The sequence below is a fragment of the Ascidiella aspersa genome, chromosome 3 (assembly GCF_963924565.1).
Source record: "Ascidiella aspersa chromosome 3, kaAscAspe10.2, whole genome shotgun sequence".
Classification (NCBI taxonomy): domain Eukaryota; kingdom Metazoa; phylum Chordata; class Ascidiacea; order Phlebobranchia; family Ascidiidae; genus Ascidiella; species Ascidiella aspersa.
Window position 1 is genome coordinate 22,054,747 of NC_139449.1, and position 16,972 is coordinate 22,071,718.

Genomic DNA, 16,972 nt, shown 5'->3' on the forward strand with positions numbered 1-16,972 from the left:
TATTTCGTATTGTCACACTACTTTTATCAATAATTAGCTACAGCTGTGTGTTATTTGCCTTGAAAAAAAAAACATAATTTTTTGCAGCTCAACGAGACGCGATTCAGAAGTCAATTTCCTCTCCAACGATTGCTCTGCAAGAAGTTTGACATCATTTTTCTAACAAATAAACGCTTATCCGAACGAGGTTCTTTCTATAAAAACAACGATTCTATAAACAGAGCGGAAAGTTTTTTTCGCAGTAAGTTTCTACTGAACAATTTTGTTGAAAGTAATGTCATGCAAAACTTACAGAATCACACTTTACCTAGAAACGAAACTCTTTGGAACACCAAGCGACAAAGCGATATATGAGTGACATCGTGTAGTGTGTGACTTTATCAAATAAATTATGGGCTAGACATTGCCTCGGCTAATAAATTGTTGGAGTTTGGTGGTCACGAAAGTTGTCGTGTAAGTATACCAAGCGCGTTCAGTGACCTTCACCCTGTTAAAGGCAAGCTGAAAACACGCATATTTCTACCTGAATAGCTGTTTTATTTATTATTACATCTGGCAGGAAAAGTTAATTTATTGTGGGGATTGAGTTAATTTATATTGGTTTTATATCGAGTTGTTCCCATTTTATGCTAGACTAAAAGCATCACTCAACCCGCCTTTTTCGAAATTGTAATAGCTTATTTCCTTTATACGCCTTCTTAACTGTTTGCTTGCTAGTTTAAACAGTGATCGCGTAAACAACAAGAGTTAGATCTACTTTTTAGTCAAACGTGGTCATTATAAGTTATTTATTGGAACACACAATATGCTTTTTTAGACATTCATTTATGTTATCGCGTACTCAATTTCTAGCGCATGGCAATCTGTAATCATGGCGTCACAAAATTCAATTTATTCAAACAAACCATTTTGTAACATGGAACACCAATTGCGTATAAGTTCTCACCGTGGGCTATGAATTTATACAGCTCTTGGCGATTTGTAAATTGATTTATGTTCTTTAACAAACCTCGTTTTTTCTGGATTAATCTTTTTTCTGGCAGCCCAGTGGCCAAATTAAGACATTCCAGTTGTCAACTTCTAGCTAAAAAAACGTTCTCAATTACCGGCCTGTGATCGGCAGCGTGTAGCGAGCGTGATAGTGACGTAACGAAAACATGCCCGGTGTGTGACGCTACTTTTCGTGACGCAAGCGCACTGCGAGCAATGGACCATCACGAGGGCCTTTTCATTTCGTTGTAGGGCCACCTTTTGGTGCTCATTTGCATCAACGACTTTCCGCTGAAAAACTGGCAAAGGTGCACCCCTGGCTGGCGGCGTGACGAGTACATGTTGATGACGTCGTGGTGGCGTGTTCGATGACGAAGCCCTAGAATTTGCAGACCTTCGCACGAAATAATTTTCGAGAGACGTCATGTATTTCACTTGCTATTTTTATCCCTAAAATCGTGTCTAGTCCTATTGTGCTACTATTTATCCGCTGCTTCTCCTTCTTTTCAAATTAAAACAATGTTTTCAATGTTTGGGTGAGGTCGTTTACTTCAATCTAACGTAGAAATCTGTAGTTCAGGCGGCATAGAAATCCTTTCGGAGGTACAGTTATGCTGTGTAGAAATTAAGATTTCACTGTTAAGTTCGTCTACCCGTTTAACAAGCGTTGTGACTTTTAAAGATACCTTGGGGCGTGAGTGATTGGTTGAACGTGTGTCGCGATGGAAGAACAACTATGCGATAAGCCGTTATTAAAATTAAAGTGCGAAGCGGATAAATGCTACAAACAAGTTAGGCATGTTACTAACCCTGTCAGTCATGCTTGTGTCCCACGCATTCAACATCACGAAGAGATTCAATTTTGAAAAATGGGTGAAGGAAAAAAGAGCAGAATTTGGTAAAATAGGCAAACTAGAATAAAAAAGTAGAAATTTGGGTGGAAGACAAGGTATATTACAAACGTTTGCTCAAATTAATCTCGTAAAGAGCCAGGCAAAAGAGATGGTTGATTATTATTTCTGGTTTGTTGATTAGAATATTTATAAAAAAAAAAAAAAAATTTCAAATGTTATTTTTGTGCATTAGTTTTGACTATCAGTTTTTTATGGTGTCAGTGTTAAATAGATCCATTTTGCGCGCTTCAGCTGATACGTCGTGTATTACCGCGATCCATTTCGGGCGGATTATGATTCACCGATCATGCCGTTCTTAATTCTTGCTTTTGGTTTATTTTAAAAACTGTTCTAAGACTTTGAAATACGCACCGCTGTAAAACTTGCGACTATAAGTTTTGGAATTATGGTATGCAGTACATAAAAAGAATATATTCGCCCAACAATATCCCTTCTAACCGCATTTTTCGGAAAGTATCTAAGTGTTACGTTAGGCGCTAATTAATACGAGTATGGACCATTTGGTCAACTGATAGTCTTTAAAAATCACTGCAGTTGTGTTTTTCCTTATAATTCGTGTTCATGTTTTAACCTTCAAGTAGAGAAATGACCCGGAATAAACCGGAGTATTTCATACTTTATATTTCACTATGCTCCCCATTGTTTTGTACTTTATTAAAAAACAACGTATAAAAATTTACATTCGAGGGCTCGCAATAATGTCTCTCCGCATTTATATGACGAAAACGTAGCTTTTATTAATCTCTACGGCAAAAATAATCTAGTTTTGATATAACGCGATTAGGTTGGTTTGAAGCGAAACTTCCTGAAGGCTGATCAAATACCACAAATAACGTGGAAGTCCCCGTTTTAATGGAAGTTTCCAGAGAAGTGTTATTACAGAAAAAGCGAGGAGCCTGGAACATTTCATAATTTTACATTCCGTGTTTAAAAATATAAACACGGGCTTTAGTTTTCATAGCCTTTGCGAAAAAGACGTAAATACAAGGTGTCAGTGATGAAGGAAACCGTCTGTTTTTGGAGCGAGTCAGAAGTGTGAACCATTAGTTACAACAACCTTGTAGATGTTTCCACATAACAAAGTAAGATCCTGACCTGCCTTAAACTGTTGTTTTAAATGCCGAAATACAATTGTGTGTTTTACACAACTAAGGGCTTCAGCCACTATAGTTGACCGACATAACACCTGCAAAGTACTTTTTTAAGAATTGTTTAAAACAGTTAACAAAATTTGTAGTTATTATTTCTAAAGATGACTATCTTTTACTTCTAGGTGTAGGCCTGTACGATACCGCAAAATAGTATTAAATTATGCGTTTCTGTTTGCTGACGATTACGCCCGGAGGCTATATGTATATTGTTTTCACCAGGGATGAGGTATTTCTTGTTAGGTTGGGAGAGTTTCGGTTTTTGCAGTCGGTTCGTTTGTCACCGACCGAACAGGAGCGGTGAACGGATTAAATTTACGCAGAGGTGCTAAATTTAAAATCCTTGATTTAATCACGCAAACATGACGTGAATAACGAAAAATCCTGTCGCATTTTTTCTCAATTGCCTAGTACTACCGTACACGGAAAAATACTTTTATAAACGCAGCTTAGGTTTTATAAACGCAGCTCAATCTTTTTTTCAGAATCAGTAGCTGTCTTAGAGTAGTATCTAAATTTCATCGTGATTTGATAACCAACAACACTATACCTTCTAAAAAATACAACAAAATGGGAGATCCGAGAACAATAGGTAAGTTATTTTATGCTGTTTAAACCTAAACGCTAATTACAGTATTATTACAGCTCGATTTTAAACATAATAAACTGATATATTTTTTTTTTTAATAAACTGATACATTTTTTTTTTTCAGGTTCCATGAGTCCACATGGTCATTCATCGGCAAACAACAAAAATGCTGAAGAGGATCCCTGGGCTTTACCAGAAGACGATGATGGTGTGTATTGCTGGCGTTAAAGCAAAATAATATATATATATGAAAAAACTATGGTTTAATTTACCGCTACTACTCGATGTTATACCTGTTGTTCGTACAGTTAAAAGTATGTTTTCATTTATGTATTTAAACATAACAAAGCAGGATTAGGGTTTGTAACCAGATTTTGTTTTATGAAGATTACGAAAAATGGTCCGACATGAACGCAAAACGAAGATGTCGTTCGGTGGCAATCCATATCACCAAAATCGTCCTGGTCTTGGCCTGCTTGTATCTGTTCATTTGCTCTCTCAGTATTATGGGATCGTCATTCCAAGTGTTGGGTGGGTAAAACTAAATTAATATTTAAATAATAATTGACAAATCATTTGTCGTTTTTAAGATGGTCGTAAAGGACGCTGCACTGGTCACATTTAATATATGCCTGTTGATAGTAAGTATGGCTGTAATATATCTCAGACTTTTAAGAAGAATACACAGAAATCTTAGTACAAATAGCAACAAAGATCTTAGACCAGTGGTCTCTTACTCTGATGCGACCCACCAAAACAAATTAAAATAAATTCACGGCACAAAGTTTGGAAATAATTGCACTTAAGAAACAGCGATTTTGATAGGATGCTATTATATTATGTATTCGAATAAACCTTTTTAGATTTTGTACGTTACTTTTCCTTCTCAGCCGGAAAGACTGCTGGCACTATCTTCCAGAACAACGTGATTTTGAGTAACCCAGTAGCAGGTCTCATTATCGGAATCTTGGTAACAGTCCTCGTCCAAAGTTCTTCGACTTCCACTTCGATCGTCACCACTATGGTCGGAGCAAATAGTGAGTCAAACAAATTTAGGCGCTTCTGGTAAACCTATTCTACAATGTGTAAACTTAGGAGTTCGAAGCTAAACAGGTCACGCTAAGAAAGAATAACATGAGTAATAAAAAAGCACAGGTACATAAAAACGTTTTTTAAGATCTTTTTTTTATTTTTGGAAATGAAGCCCGTATAATCGTATATTGCGTTTATACGTAACAAAAGTAAAGGAAAAATGAGCACCAAGCACTTAGTTGTAGAGTCGTTGTTAACCACAGCACCAGGTTTAAATTACGGTATAGGCCTACCTTACTATCAATGTGAGATGCTGAATAGACCAATGATCGAATGTGCACTATAATGGCAGCAGCAATGTATGGTGTAACAGTGCCAATAAAGGTGTCATTTATATTATTTAAATACTCGAGCAGCGGTTTCTGTAATCCCAATGCCTCATTTCGGATCAAAGAGCTCTTAAAGTTGCTTTCTCTGTTTCCCAAAAGAATTTTAATTGCTACGAAATCGGTTCCACTTATCACTGTACCTGCGTTATTTCGAGAAAAGTTCGCGTTCGGTTCTCGAAAATTGTATGATTCTAACCTAATTACACCTCGCGTCTACATCCCAAAACTCTTTTGAAATTTCGCTTTTAATTTGGCCGTGTGCTATCTCAAACTGGTGGTTTAAACGATGAACTTTACGGGAAAGCAGAACGTTTTTGAGCTATACGTGTTTTGCAGTTTTTATGGAAATATCTAATAAAACAACTGACACATTTCGTAACCCTTACATCACCTTAACTTAAACCACAATATATCGGTTGATGGAGTAACGATATATTTTGGTGAATTTAATAATATATTTGGGTGAATTTGCCGCCCTAAAATAACCGCCTATAAAAACATGGAATGTATTCCAAGCCGTTTTCATTGTTCACTTTACGTGCGGTAATCTCTTTATGAGTTTCTTTATTATTATGTGGCCCGAAAAAAAAATTGTTTTTTGGACACATGTTGTTTTTGTCCGAATTATGTGGCCTGAAAAAAAAAAATTTTTTTTTGGACACATGTTGTTTTTATCCGAATTATTTTTTTTTTCAGTCAATTTTTTTGTGGCTCACTTTTGACAAGGAAAAAAACATAGTTGGAACATGAAATTTTCACAACTGGTAAATACCCTCCCAAAGTTGTTTCTAATATAAAAATTTTGTGCACAAGATCTAAGGGGAGTTTTTAAGGGGGGTAAAACTGTCATTTTTTGTTAATTTTGGTTTTAAGCACTTTTCAGAGATAAAAAAATGTAAAAAAAATCTGATATATTTATGGATGATGGATACATGACATATACAATGCTAAGTAACAAAATTTTAAACATTAGCCCTGAACTGTTTATCCGGGGGGTCAAAATGCACAACACTTTAGGAAATTTCAATGATATATTTACACTAGAAGGAAATGACATAAAAATCTGAAAATTTCACAAATGTTAGAGAACCATTTAAAGCTGATATTAAAATAAACATTTTACCTCTTGAAAATAGGGGAGTATTTTAGGGGAGCAAAATTAAAATTCGGCCATTTTTGTGTTTAGAGGTGTCTAAAAAACTAAAGAAAACATTGTTAAATAGTTTACAATTATAAAGACAAATTATAGGTTGCTTCACAGCAAAATTTTGACCTTCAACTCAAAATAATTAACCCATGGGGGAAAATAATTAACCAAAAATATAGAAATTAAAGTGATTTTTTGATGGAATAAAAATTGCAGACAAAGTGGTGTACACTGCCTGGCAGATTTTTTATTTAAACTTGCGGCGGTAAAATATGTTGTTTTGTAAGAGCAATAAGTTAATTCACTAAGACGAGACACTTTGCACAATGGATGTTGCACGCGCTGGACAAAAAAGCACAGCAGGGAGCCAGCCGCTTCGCGGTCAGAATAAGGCAAGCGATATGAACAAATTCTGTATTGAAGGTTTTCTGCCGCTAGATTAGAGTAGATAGCTGTAAAGAACTAATTCGAATACATCACACTATTGACTTTTGTCCCAATTAGAGGCGTATAGGGGTGCAAGAAAAAATTGTCAAATATTTTTTAATTATAAAGACAAGTTATAGGTTTGCTTCGCAGCCAAATTTATATTAAGACCACTGGCAATCAATCTTGTAAAAGTGCACCATGGTCCATGTCCAACCTATAACACGCAACTTCGGGCCACATCCGCTTTTGCCTGCTAAACACCGAAACTGGAAGCACAACATTGGAAGTATATGGACACTGCTGACAAATAAGACCCGTTGAAAGAATATAGAATAACCAAGGTATACCACCCTGGTAAAGTACAGTAGAACTGCGCTATACCCCCCTGGTATAATATAGTAGAACCGCGCTATAGACCCCTAGCAAAATATACAAAAACCGCACACCTGTCTAGTTGTTTTCGTGTATGTCTGGCATCAATACATATATGGCAGCAATGTTGCTAGTAGGCCTATCTGAGACGTGAATCTACTATACCTCAAACCAAATTTTTCATGGTGTGTCGCCTCAAGGCAAGTTGATATGTTTTGTGTAAACCAATTCTACGACTGTCTTATATAATCTGTTATATAAGAGGCATAGTAATACAAATCAAAAGACAGCTCTAATACAAATCAAAAAGAATCAAAAGACAAAAAAAAACCAGCTCCTCTGGTAATTTTAGTTCCTATTAAATTACCAGAGGAGCTGTTTTTTTTTTATTTAGGCTATACTACGACTGTCTCGTTTACTACTATATATCTGTATTACAAAGTTGAAGCGTATACTGCTAAATAACCATCATGATGGCTGTGAAACCCTTTATAATTATCATGGTTCTAAAATTTGGTCTTCCGTGGAAATTTAGAACAACAAGAATAATTTCTTTGTTAAAATTAATTTGTTTTGTAGTTATCACTGTCCACGATGCCATTCCAATCGTAATGGGGGCCAACATCGGAACTTCCGTCACCAACACTATCGTCTCTCTTTCCCAATCCATGGATGTTACGCAATTCAGGAGGTTAGTCAGCAAATGAGTAAATTACGACCTAGAAAAAAAGGTAAAGATGGAATTTGTTTTACAGCTGCAAAGGGATTTAGGTGAAATAATATTAGGATTAAGCATGCATTTGAAATTTGTTTATTTTCTAATTATAAATACGTCAGAAATTTATAAAATATTGTTTATAACTTTACGTCAGATTTGATCTTAATAGGTTTATCGAATCATTTAGAAGCTGATTTAGAATAAACCTAATGTAAATATTTTGTGCTTGTTCGCATAGGGCTTTTGCCGGTGCAACTGTACACGACATCTTTAATCTGCTGTCCGTTCTTATACTATTACCGATTGAGGTCGCATCTGGTATGCTGTGGAGATTGACCAAAGCCATAGTGGATTCCATCTTCGTTGGCGAGGTCGAAAAACCGCCCAAAATACTCAAGGTGGCACATTGACGCTGTTACTTTGACATTTCTCAAGGCATAGTGCTGCCCTAGCAAGCAAAAACCTGGTGTTTTCTACTTGCACAACTATATCTAGACCAGTGGTTTTCAACCTTTTTTACCCGTGGCCCCTTTTTGATGCTTTAAGATAGTCGCGAGCCCCTTACATATTTCTGGTGTAATATCTGCAGTTAGTTCTTTTTAATAATTCAGTGTATGCTCCTAGTGCACCCTTGTGTTGAGTAAAGTAACAGAAAACACCAATTTACTTTTTGACCGGTTTATTTTAATGTGATTTCTGCTGCTTCATCTCCGAAGCAAGTCCTGAAATGCGTTTTTGTTTTTGACGATGCTAGAATGGTCAATATTCCATAACACCTAGCGCACGTAATTTTTGCCCTAAGATAGCATAAACCAAAATGCAGTAGGCTACATGTAAACTATTGTAATGGTGCCTTCCATTTTACAATATATTTGTTACATCACAATCGAAGTGTCACGTCACACGCAATGCGATTTACAATATGTTACAATGTGATTTTATTACTTACAAGGTTGTGATTAAGCGATAAGCATGTTTTCCCAGCGGTAATTAATTTAATGCAGGTATATTTTGAACTTTTTGTGGACCCCCTAAAACGTTTTGCGGACCCCCGGTTGAGAACCGCTGATCTAGTCGTTTGTTACATTGGTACATTAATTAAAGCAGTAAGGTTTCTCTTGTTTTTAAGGCATAAACTTAATACAAATGTTTCGTTGTTCTTGGGATTATTCATCACTTAATTAAGGTTCGGTTTATTTACCAGGTCATTACGGACCCGCTGACGAAAAAAATTATCCAAGTAAATAAGAAAATAATAATCGAAGTTGCCCATCTCGAAGAAAACGAGACACTGCCAGAGAACGCAACAATGCTGCAGGTTATTCAACTTCGTCACTTAATTTCTGTCACTACCGGTAGGCCTACTGTGATAAAAATTTAATAAAATAACTGTAAGGTAATACAATAACCGGAGGCTAAAGGTAATACAATAACCGGAGGAGCTATTTTTTATCCTAACGCCTGGTAGCAACTACACTGTTTATTTCATCAGTACAAAATAAGGAACTGTGTGCTAAGTTTTTCAATATTCAAGCAGTTCTGATTATCTTTGTCGTTTGGGAACATTTCTGTCTAAACTTTAATAATTTGTTGTTTTCTAAACAGACGACGTGCAAAGACTACGTCAACGGCAGTACAGTTAAAGTGCCATGTAAGTAACCCGTAACGTTGTAGAGCTAAAATTTGAAAACTCTAAAAGCGGATGACTTTAAAAAAAAAACCTTTTGTGATATTTTTAACTGAAGGCTAATCTCTAATCCGGCCAGACTTTTTTAGAATGGAAAATGTAAGAGTAAACGTTGTGAAATTACGTAACAACTTTATCCTTTAATGCTCTTAGAGCAGGGGTGGGCAACCTTTTTAACAAAACGGCCAGTTAGAAAATGTAATGCTTACAGGAGGGCCGCACGTCAAATAAACACTAATTCACATTTTCAGCTTTTACTAAAAACTAATGAGCGGCTAGGCTGCAACTCCGGCAGTTTTGTCAGTGTCTACTTGTGGATTCGGAAATAAATTTCCTACAATTCCAATGACACCTTTCTCGTACGGATCGCCTCAGTGCAATTTACTTCACAGCCTTAATTCAAAACCAGCAGTTAAACATAACATCTCAATATGCGTGGCAAAAGTCTGTTACACCTTGACGGACCTTACGAATGAAGATTGATTTGTCATAGATGCTTCCCATTTGAGTTCAACTGCATTAGTGTAGCGGTGTAGCCTATGGCACTTTAAACCAGGGCTGAGGAGTCGATTAAAAATAACCCGAGTCCGACTCCGGCTAACAAAACAAACCCGAGTCCGACTCCCGACTCCCGAGTCCGACTCCAGTCAAACGTGCAACTTTGTCGAGTCCCGAGTCCGGCCCTGACTCTACAGCCTGTATTTCTGCAACTTACATAACTAAAATAACTTGAATATTCAGCACTCCACTTATAGGGGTGTCATGTAATTCATTTACAATTTACACTGTACTCACAATATGTGGTTGGAAAATAATACACCAAATGTTATTCCACTTTTACAATTTCAAGTTGGCATTAGTTTTATAATTTGGTACTGCGCATGCGCATGTCGGACTCGGGACTCGGGTAGTTTTGCGCGGTCTTACTCGAGTCCCGAGTCCGACTCCGGCAAAACAAACCGACTCCTCGAGTCCCGAGTCCGACTCCGACTCCGCAGCCCTGCTTTAAACAGGAAACTGATAGAGCAAAAGTCCCAACATGGTGCACACCACTAGCCTTATTTAGGAAAAAATTAGCTGAAAAAAGGTGAAGGGCCGCACGTTGCCACCCCTGTCTTAGAGTCATCAAAAATGTATCGCTAAGAAAAGGTTGAGCTGCTTCAATTTGTAGGCTGAATAAAACCGTCATACTTAATAAACTTTGTATGCCTTAAAGACTTTAGGTTTATTAAACAAAACACAATTATAGCACATACGTACATAAACACATAGCAGTTGGTGATTTCTAAGCGTTACAAGATTTAGGCTACATTAGATTTAGGTATGTATCAACTTTTATCGAATTTTCTTTCTCTTAAACGTTGGTCATTTCAGAATGACTATAAGATGACAAGTTCCGTTTTTTGTTTTTATTTTATATATTATTTTAAGTAAATAGGAAATTTTGTTATCGTATCCTGTGGACCTGTAATCCATATAAGGCTCTCAAAAAATTTAAAATAAGTTAAATGGCGGATATTTATAATTTTAAAAGTGTTCGATGCACAATAGTATTAAAAAATATAAAATAGGAGAAAAAACAAATAACACGGCTAATTCAAGAAAAATCATAACAAAAAGCATGCTTACCTGTAGACTAAATAACCCTTGTCTACAACCTAGTCCAGGAATGGCGAACCACTGACCCGTGGGTCACGAAGTGGCCCACCACATATTTTTAATGACCCACTTAAATGTTATCAATCATTTTCAGGAAAATATTAATGTAAAAACAATCTTAAAAAACCCTGGTTAAACCTAATTCTGAATTCCTGTAATCCCATAAAAAATGCTGCATCATTTGTTAACTATATAGGCTCTTCATATTCGCGGTAATCCGAATTTGGAAATCGTCCAAAAACCTTGAATTACCAACCCAGACAAAAGCACTTCAAACGAGGCAGCAGAAAAGTTTCGCATAAAATTAGAAAATATTTAAATATAGGCTATGACCCATACTTGCATTTTGTAAGAATTAAGGTCGTAGTTATGACCCGCGCGATGAAAAGGTATGCTATCCATGACCTAGCCCATGATTATAGGGTTTATTGGACCTGGAAGCCGATATACTTATCACTATTGGTGTATTGTATATGCTTTATGGTGGAGTTCTGCTTTTTCAAATATCTTAAAATCGAAACGCAGGCAACTCGGGTCACTACATTTTTGCGGGCGCCAACAAGACAATGGGAGACGGAGGTGCTGGAGCAATTCTTCTGATCGTGTCACTTGTCGCTCTCTGCGTATGCCTGGTGCTAATGGTAAAGCTTCTCCACTCCATGATGAAGGGCAACATCGCGCGAACCATTAAGAAGGTTATCAATGCCAACATCCGTTATCCCTTCAAGTGGCTAGCAGGTTTGAATGCCATTCTTCATCTTGTTTTTATTTTTTGGACAGTTTAACGCACTTTCAAATATAACGCTTGTCGCGTTAACCTTTTGCCGCTCAAATACCGAAATTGTGCATAGTTTGAAGGACCGTTGAATGTCGAGCTAAAGGTTTATTTTTATTTTTTTTAAATAACTTATGATCGGTAGTAATAGGTATCCTGATTATATATTTTTATATTAGGCTACTTGGCTATCCTGGTGGGAGCAGGTTTGACGTTTGTCGTCCAAAGCAGCTCTGTCTTCACGTCGACAATGACACCCCTGGTGGGTATCGGGGTGATCAGTATCGATCGTATGTACCCGCTCACACTTGGTTCCAATATCGGGACCACCACAACTAGTTTGCTAGCAGCGCTGGCCAGCGACCCCGAATCACTGAAGCAGACCCTCCAAATCGCGCTGTGCCACTTATTCTTCAACATCTTTGGCATTTCAATTTGGTACCCAATACCGTTTATGAGAAAAATTCCGATCAAGGGCGCAAAGGCGCTCGGCAATACCACGGCCAAGTATCGCTGGTTCGCTGTGTTTTACTTGCTCATGGTGTTCTTCCTTATTCCGGCCGCTCTGCTCGGCCTTTCCATAGCGCACATCTGGGCCATGGACGCCGTCCTCATAGTGGCAGGCGTCGTAGTCGCGACAGTTACTGTGCTCAACGTGCTACAGTCGTACATTCCCAATCGGCTTCCGCCCAAGTTGCGCACCTGGGAGTTTCTGCCGATCTGGATGCACTCGCTTAAACCTTACAATCGCGTGTTCACATTGCTATGTGGAAGCTGCGGATGCTGCAAGCGAGTTTGTAGCAGCAGTCACGGCGCCACGAAGAGCGAGGTTCACGAGAACGGTGCTTTCGACATGACAGAAAATGACACTAAGGTTTAGAGAACCGAATCCTCTAGCACAGGGGTCGGCAACCTACGGCCCGCCGCCTCTTTGACAAATTAGACGCGAGTCCATTTCACATACTTTTTGACTATTTTAACTACGTAAGTGCAAAAAATTTGAACTCGAATTTTAAATCAATCAAACGCTTTTTAGAGCGCTTTGCGCCAACAATTTACTGCCTGCTAAAATGTAATTAAACGTTTTAAGTGCAAAAACGATCCGAGTCCCGTCTGATTCACAGTTGTTCTAATATGTTAATAACACAATTCTTAGTTATCATTTTGTGCGAGATCTTTTTGAGTTTGGTTTTGGCCCGCGAATAGAAAAAGGTTGCCGACCCCTGCTCTAGCAGTATGAGATTCGGAGACAAAGTCTTATCGCTGTAGAGTGTACAGGGTTGCCAGTTAGGATTTTTTAAAGCCAAATTAGGAAATTTAGGTTTTTTTTTGAACCTCTTTGGATTTTATTTTTTCTAAAAAAAATCCAAATTAAATTTGGCTTTTTTTGGCCTTTTTTCAGAGTAAATTTGGCTTTTTTTATTTTTTCTATCTGGCAACCCTGCTGCTGTAAACTATGCCATTTTTTGTACATGCGTGGTGTGTACGTGTACGCCAGTGCGATTTTTTTTTTAATTTTTGACGTATAGAATATTTCATAGGTGAATGTAGCTTGTATGACAAGGGTATAGTTTAACATTAAGGCCTTATTTTGCTAAAAATCCATTTGGCAAATCTAAAGAATACATCAAAGTGTCCTTGTTGGAGCACTTTTTTATATACTTTCTATAGTGATATACAACTTATTGTTCGTCGACATATTTTCTGATAAGTTATTTTGAAGTAGACTGCAATCTGACAAAATGACAATACTTCTTTGTTGGATAACTCGTTTGACAGGGGCTAAAGCCGTTTGTGTTTTTTTATTGTAAATGCTTAATAAATTAACAACCTTGCAGCCTACTACACAGTTCTGCCGGTAGTTTCGAAGTGATTTAAATATTGCTTACCTTTCGCTGAATTCTGACTTTTTTATCATTCCGTTTATCATACGCCTAAAATTTATGACACCGGAAAGCAGTAAACAAGTCAGTCAGTTTGAAATGAGTTCTTATACAAGGGGAAGTACCATTGTAACTATCCGTTTTCTTTTAAGGTAAAAAACATCAGACAGCTGTGATAGTGGTCACAAAAAATACAATCGGCGGTAAAACGAACGGTTGTTCTGTCAAAATATTTCAATTTGCACAGTAAATTTGCAAAAAATCGTAACGGTATATCCACCCGATCCGTCAGAAATCAGTGCATATCTAAGCAAAAAGGTCTATGACAATCAGCGCATCCTAAGGCAGAAAAGTCTAGACTTTTAGACCTTGAGGTCTTGGACAATGCACTGATTGTGAGCCCTATGCAGATTTGGTTTGTGAGCGTTCACCCCATCCGTCAGAAATCAGTGCAGTTCTAAGCAAAAAGGTATACGACAATCAGTGCATTCAAAGAATCAAAAAGTTCGACTTTTAGGTCTTGGACAATGCACTAATTTGCATTAACAAATGTGCATAAGAAGATTAAGTTTAACAATACTTGACCCAACCAAACCCAAACGCTAACCAGCGCCCTAACCCAAATAATGTGCGATAATTTAATAATTATAACGCTTCAGGCCCCAATACCTCAATTTGTGACGTAATAATCTTAAATGCAATTGACGAGAAACCATCTTATGCCCATCCGAGTATGGGCTTTTTTCCCTAGCATTTAAAGAATTATTAAAATAACGCACATTATTTGGGTTAGGATTCGGGTTAGCGTTAGGGTTTAGGTGGGTCAAGTGTTATTAATCCTATCTCATACTTTTTGTTATCTTTTCTGAACTTTTAATGAATATTTTTAATTAATTTACGCCGGGAGTTTACCTAAAGGTGCAAATCAGTGCATTGCCAGGACCTCAAGGTCTAAAAGTCTAGACTTTTCTGCCATTGGATGCCCTGATTGTCGTAGACCTTTTTGCTTAGAAATGCACTGATTTCTAACGGATCGGGTGGTATATCAAACCAATGGTCATAGGTTTATATGATGTCACAATAAAATATTTAGCAACTGACAACTCAACAGACAATATTAAATTTTATAGGGATGGCTGCGTTTAAACAACACATGGAAAGTATAACGAGATTGTGTGGAAAACACCAAGAGCTAGCCAACCTACAAAATCTTGCCTTATCTCATCCTACAATTTCAAAGGCAAAATAAACATATTTATTCAGCATCTAGAAAAAAAAAATTTTACAACGTAGGATGAGATAGGGCGAGATTTTGTAGGTTGGCTAGCTCTTGGTAATTTTTGTGTATACAGTTATAAAACAAGTTGTCAAAATTAAAAATACAAAATGCACTACAAAAAACGATAATTTGCTTAGAGTCACTTCGCACTAAACTGCCTTAAAGTAAACCTAAATTTAATAAATAACTTACATTTAGAGTGATTTTACGCAAAATACACTGGTTCGACTGCGCAGACTACTGTGATGGGGATAAACTAGAGTACTAGACCATCCTTTCCAACCTGGGGTGGCTTTGGTCTGTTAAAATAACTTGTGGGTACACCTTCTCCACTGTGTGAAGTATGGTAAGCACACTTGCAAGTTTTATTCAACCTTATAAAAATGCACCCCAAAAAAATCCAACCTGTACCCCAAGTACGTAAAATGCTAGTGCAGCAGACATTTACATTGCAATGATTGCATCGGAAAATTGAAAGTACACCCAAAGTGCACCTTTTTTACCTTTGTTGCACCCGGCCACCCAGATTGTTTTTGCTGTACATGGGCGACATCTCGTTGGAATCTGCCATACTTTCAAGACTGACACTTACTATATTTTTCACAGCGAGGTACAGGTGAAGGTAGCCTAAGCATATTAACATAAAATCTTAATTATGAATTTATGTATATACAACTTTGAGCAAATAATAAAATTATTAGGTACCCTTTAGACACCTGAAAAAATGCAGGACCTGTCAATATAAAATTTATAAATAAATCCAATTTTTACTTAGTGTTAATGCCAAACATTAAACTTGGCCACAGCCTACATTTTGAAATTTAAGCAGGTCGCCAAGTTGTAAAAGACTCTGTGGTAGGAGGCCCAGACTTCAACAAGTATGAGAACCATGGTTTAAATTATTGAACAACTTACCAACAATGAATTTATTACATTGGTCATTCATAACAAAATAAATTCCAATTAAATGAACTGTTGTTATACTTCATAAATTTATTTTGATACTAAAATTGGGGCAAATCTGACTCAACAAATTATTTCCAAAAAAAATTATATTTTCCATAAAATTAGCATAAAATAATTAAGTTATACATATCAAAATACGTTTACACAGAATCCAATCATACAAAAGAGTAAGAATGCCAAATACTTTAAGATGAATCTAGCCACAACCTACATTTCGAAGCTTAAGCAGGTCCGACACCACTTGTTAACATTCCGTAAAAGGGGGCCAGATTTGCCAAATTATGAGAACTACTGGTTTAAACTACCAAAAACAACTTACTAAAAATAAACTAAATACAATTTTCGTTAATAATAATTTGCAGTCGGAATATTTCAAATTAAATAAACATTGACATATCAGGTGTTGTTATACCCCATAATTTATTTTGATACAAAGACTAGGGTATATCTGAAATTATTTCCTTAATTGCAATAAAATTATCCTAAATCAGGGGTACCCAACTCAAACATGCCGGCGTGCCAATTTTTATCTTACAACTTCTTCTCGTGCGAAAGTACTTTTTTGCAAAATATTTAATATAAAAGTTATTCAAAAACATTTCTTTATTTAATCAAGCAAACCATTCATAATTGACCAAAACTGCTTCTTTGCAAACGTTTGTTTTCAGCAAAACTAGGAAGTTGGTCCTAAGCCGTGTAGTTAGCCATGCGCATTACGGCATCTAAGTGTCTGTCGGTAAGCTAACTTTTGCTTCCTTTTCTTCAAACCAAGCTATATAATGATGTGGATCCTAGCCTTCGTCACAGTATCATGTTATAGTATCAAGTATATAATTGTTAGTTGTCTAATTGCCATTATTGTTTTATATTGTAAATATTTAATGGCAAATGGCTGTAAAACAAATTAGGTACTTTGGTAGAGCTTGTAAGCCGTCCTAATTAGGTAATGTGCCACATTTGGCATGCATACTGTGTGTTGGACACCCCTGTCCCAT

The 16,972-nt window shown here is 36.8% G+C and overlaps 1 protein-coding gene across 1 annotated transcript; it reads left to right on the plus strand.

The window, feature by feature from the left end:
* The first annotated feature begins 3,536 nt into the window (after window positions 1-3,536).
* On the plus strand, window positions 3,537-13,685 carry LOC146160843 (sodium-dependent phosphate transport protein 2B-like). The gene is made up of 10 exons (XM_083386051.1): window positions 3,537-3,644; window positions 3,766-3,849; window positions 4,029-4,172; window positions 4,532-4,678; window positions 7,590-7,701; window positions 7,967-8,126; window positions 8,933-9,046; window positions 9,334-9,379; window positions 11,600-11,812; window positions 12,029-13,685. Exons 1-10 carry the CDS (start codon window positions 3,623-3,625, stop codon window positions 12,727-12,729), a joined length of 1,743 nt encoding a protein of 580 aa, XP_083242177.1. The 5' UTR covers window positions 3,537-3,622; the 3' UTR covers window positions 12,730-13,685.
* The last annotated feature ends 3,287 nt before the right edge of the window (window positions 13,686-16,972 follow it).

Bases quoted from the DNA above. Each gene is read 5' to 3' on its own strand.
- LOC146160843 (XM_083386051.1), top strand. From the start codon at position 3,623: ATGGGAGATCCGAGAACAATAG. The intron at 4,173-4,531 runs GTGGGTAAAACT...TTTCCTTCTCAG, and splicing joins ATCGTCATTCCAAGTGTTGG to CCGGAAAGACTGCTGGCACT. The intron at 11,813-12,028 runs GTTTGAATGCCA...TTTTTATATTAG, and splicing joins TCCCTTCAAGTGGCTAGCAG to GCTACTTGGCTATCCTGGTG.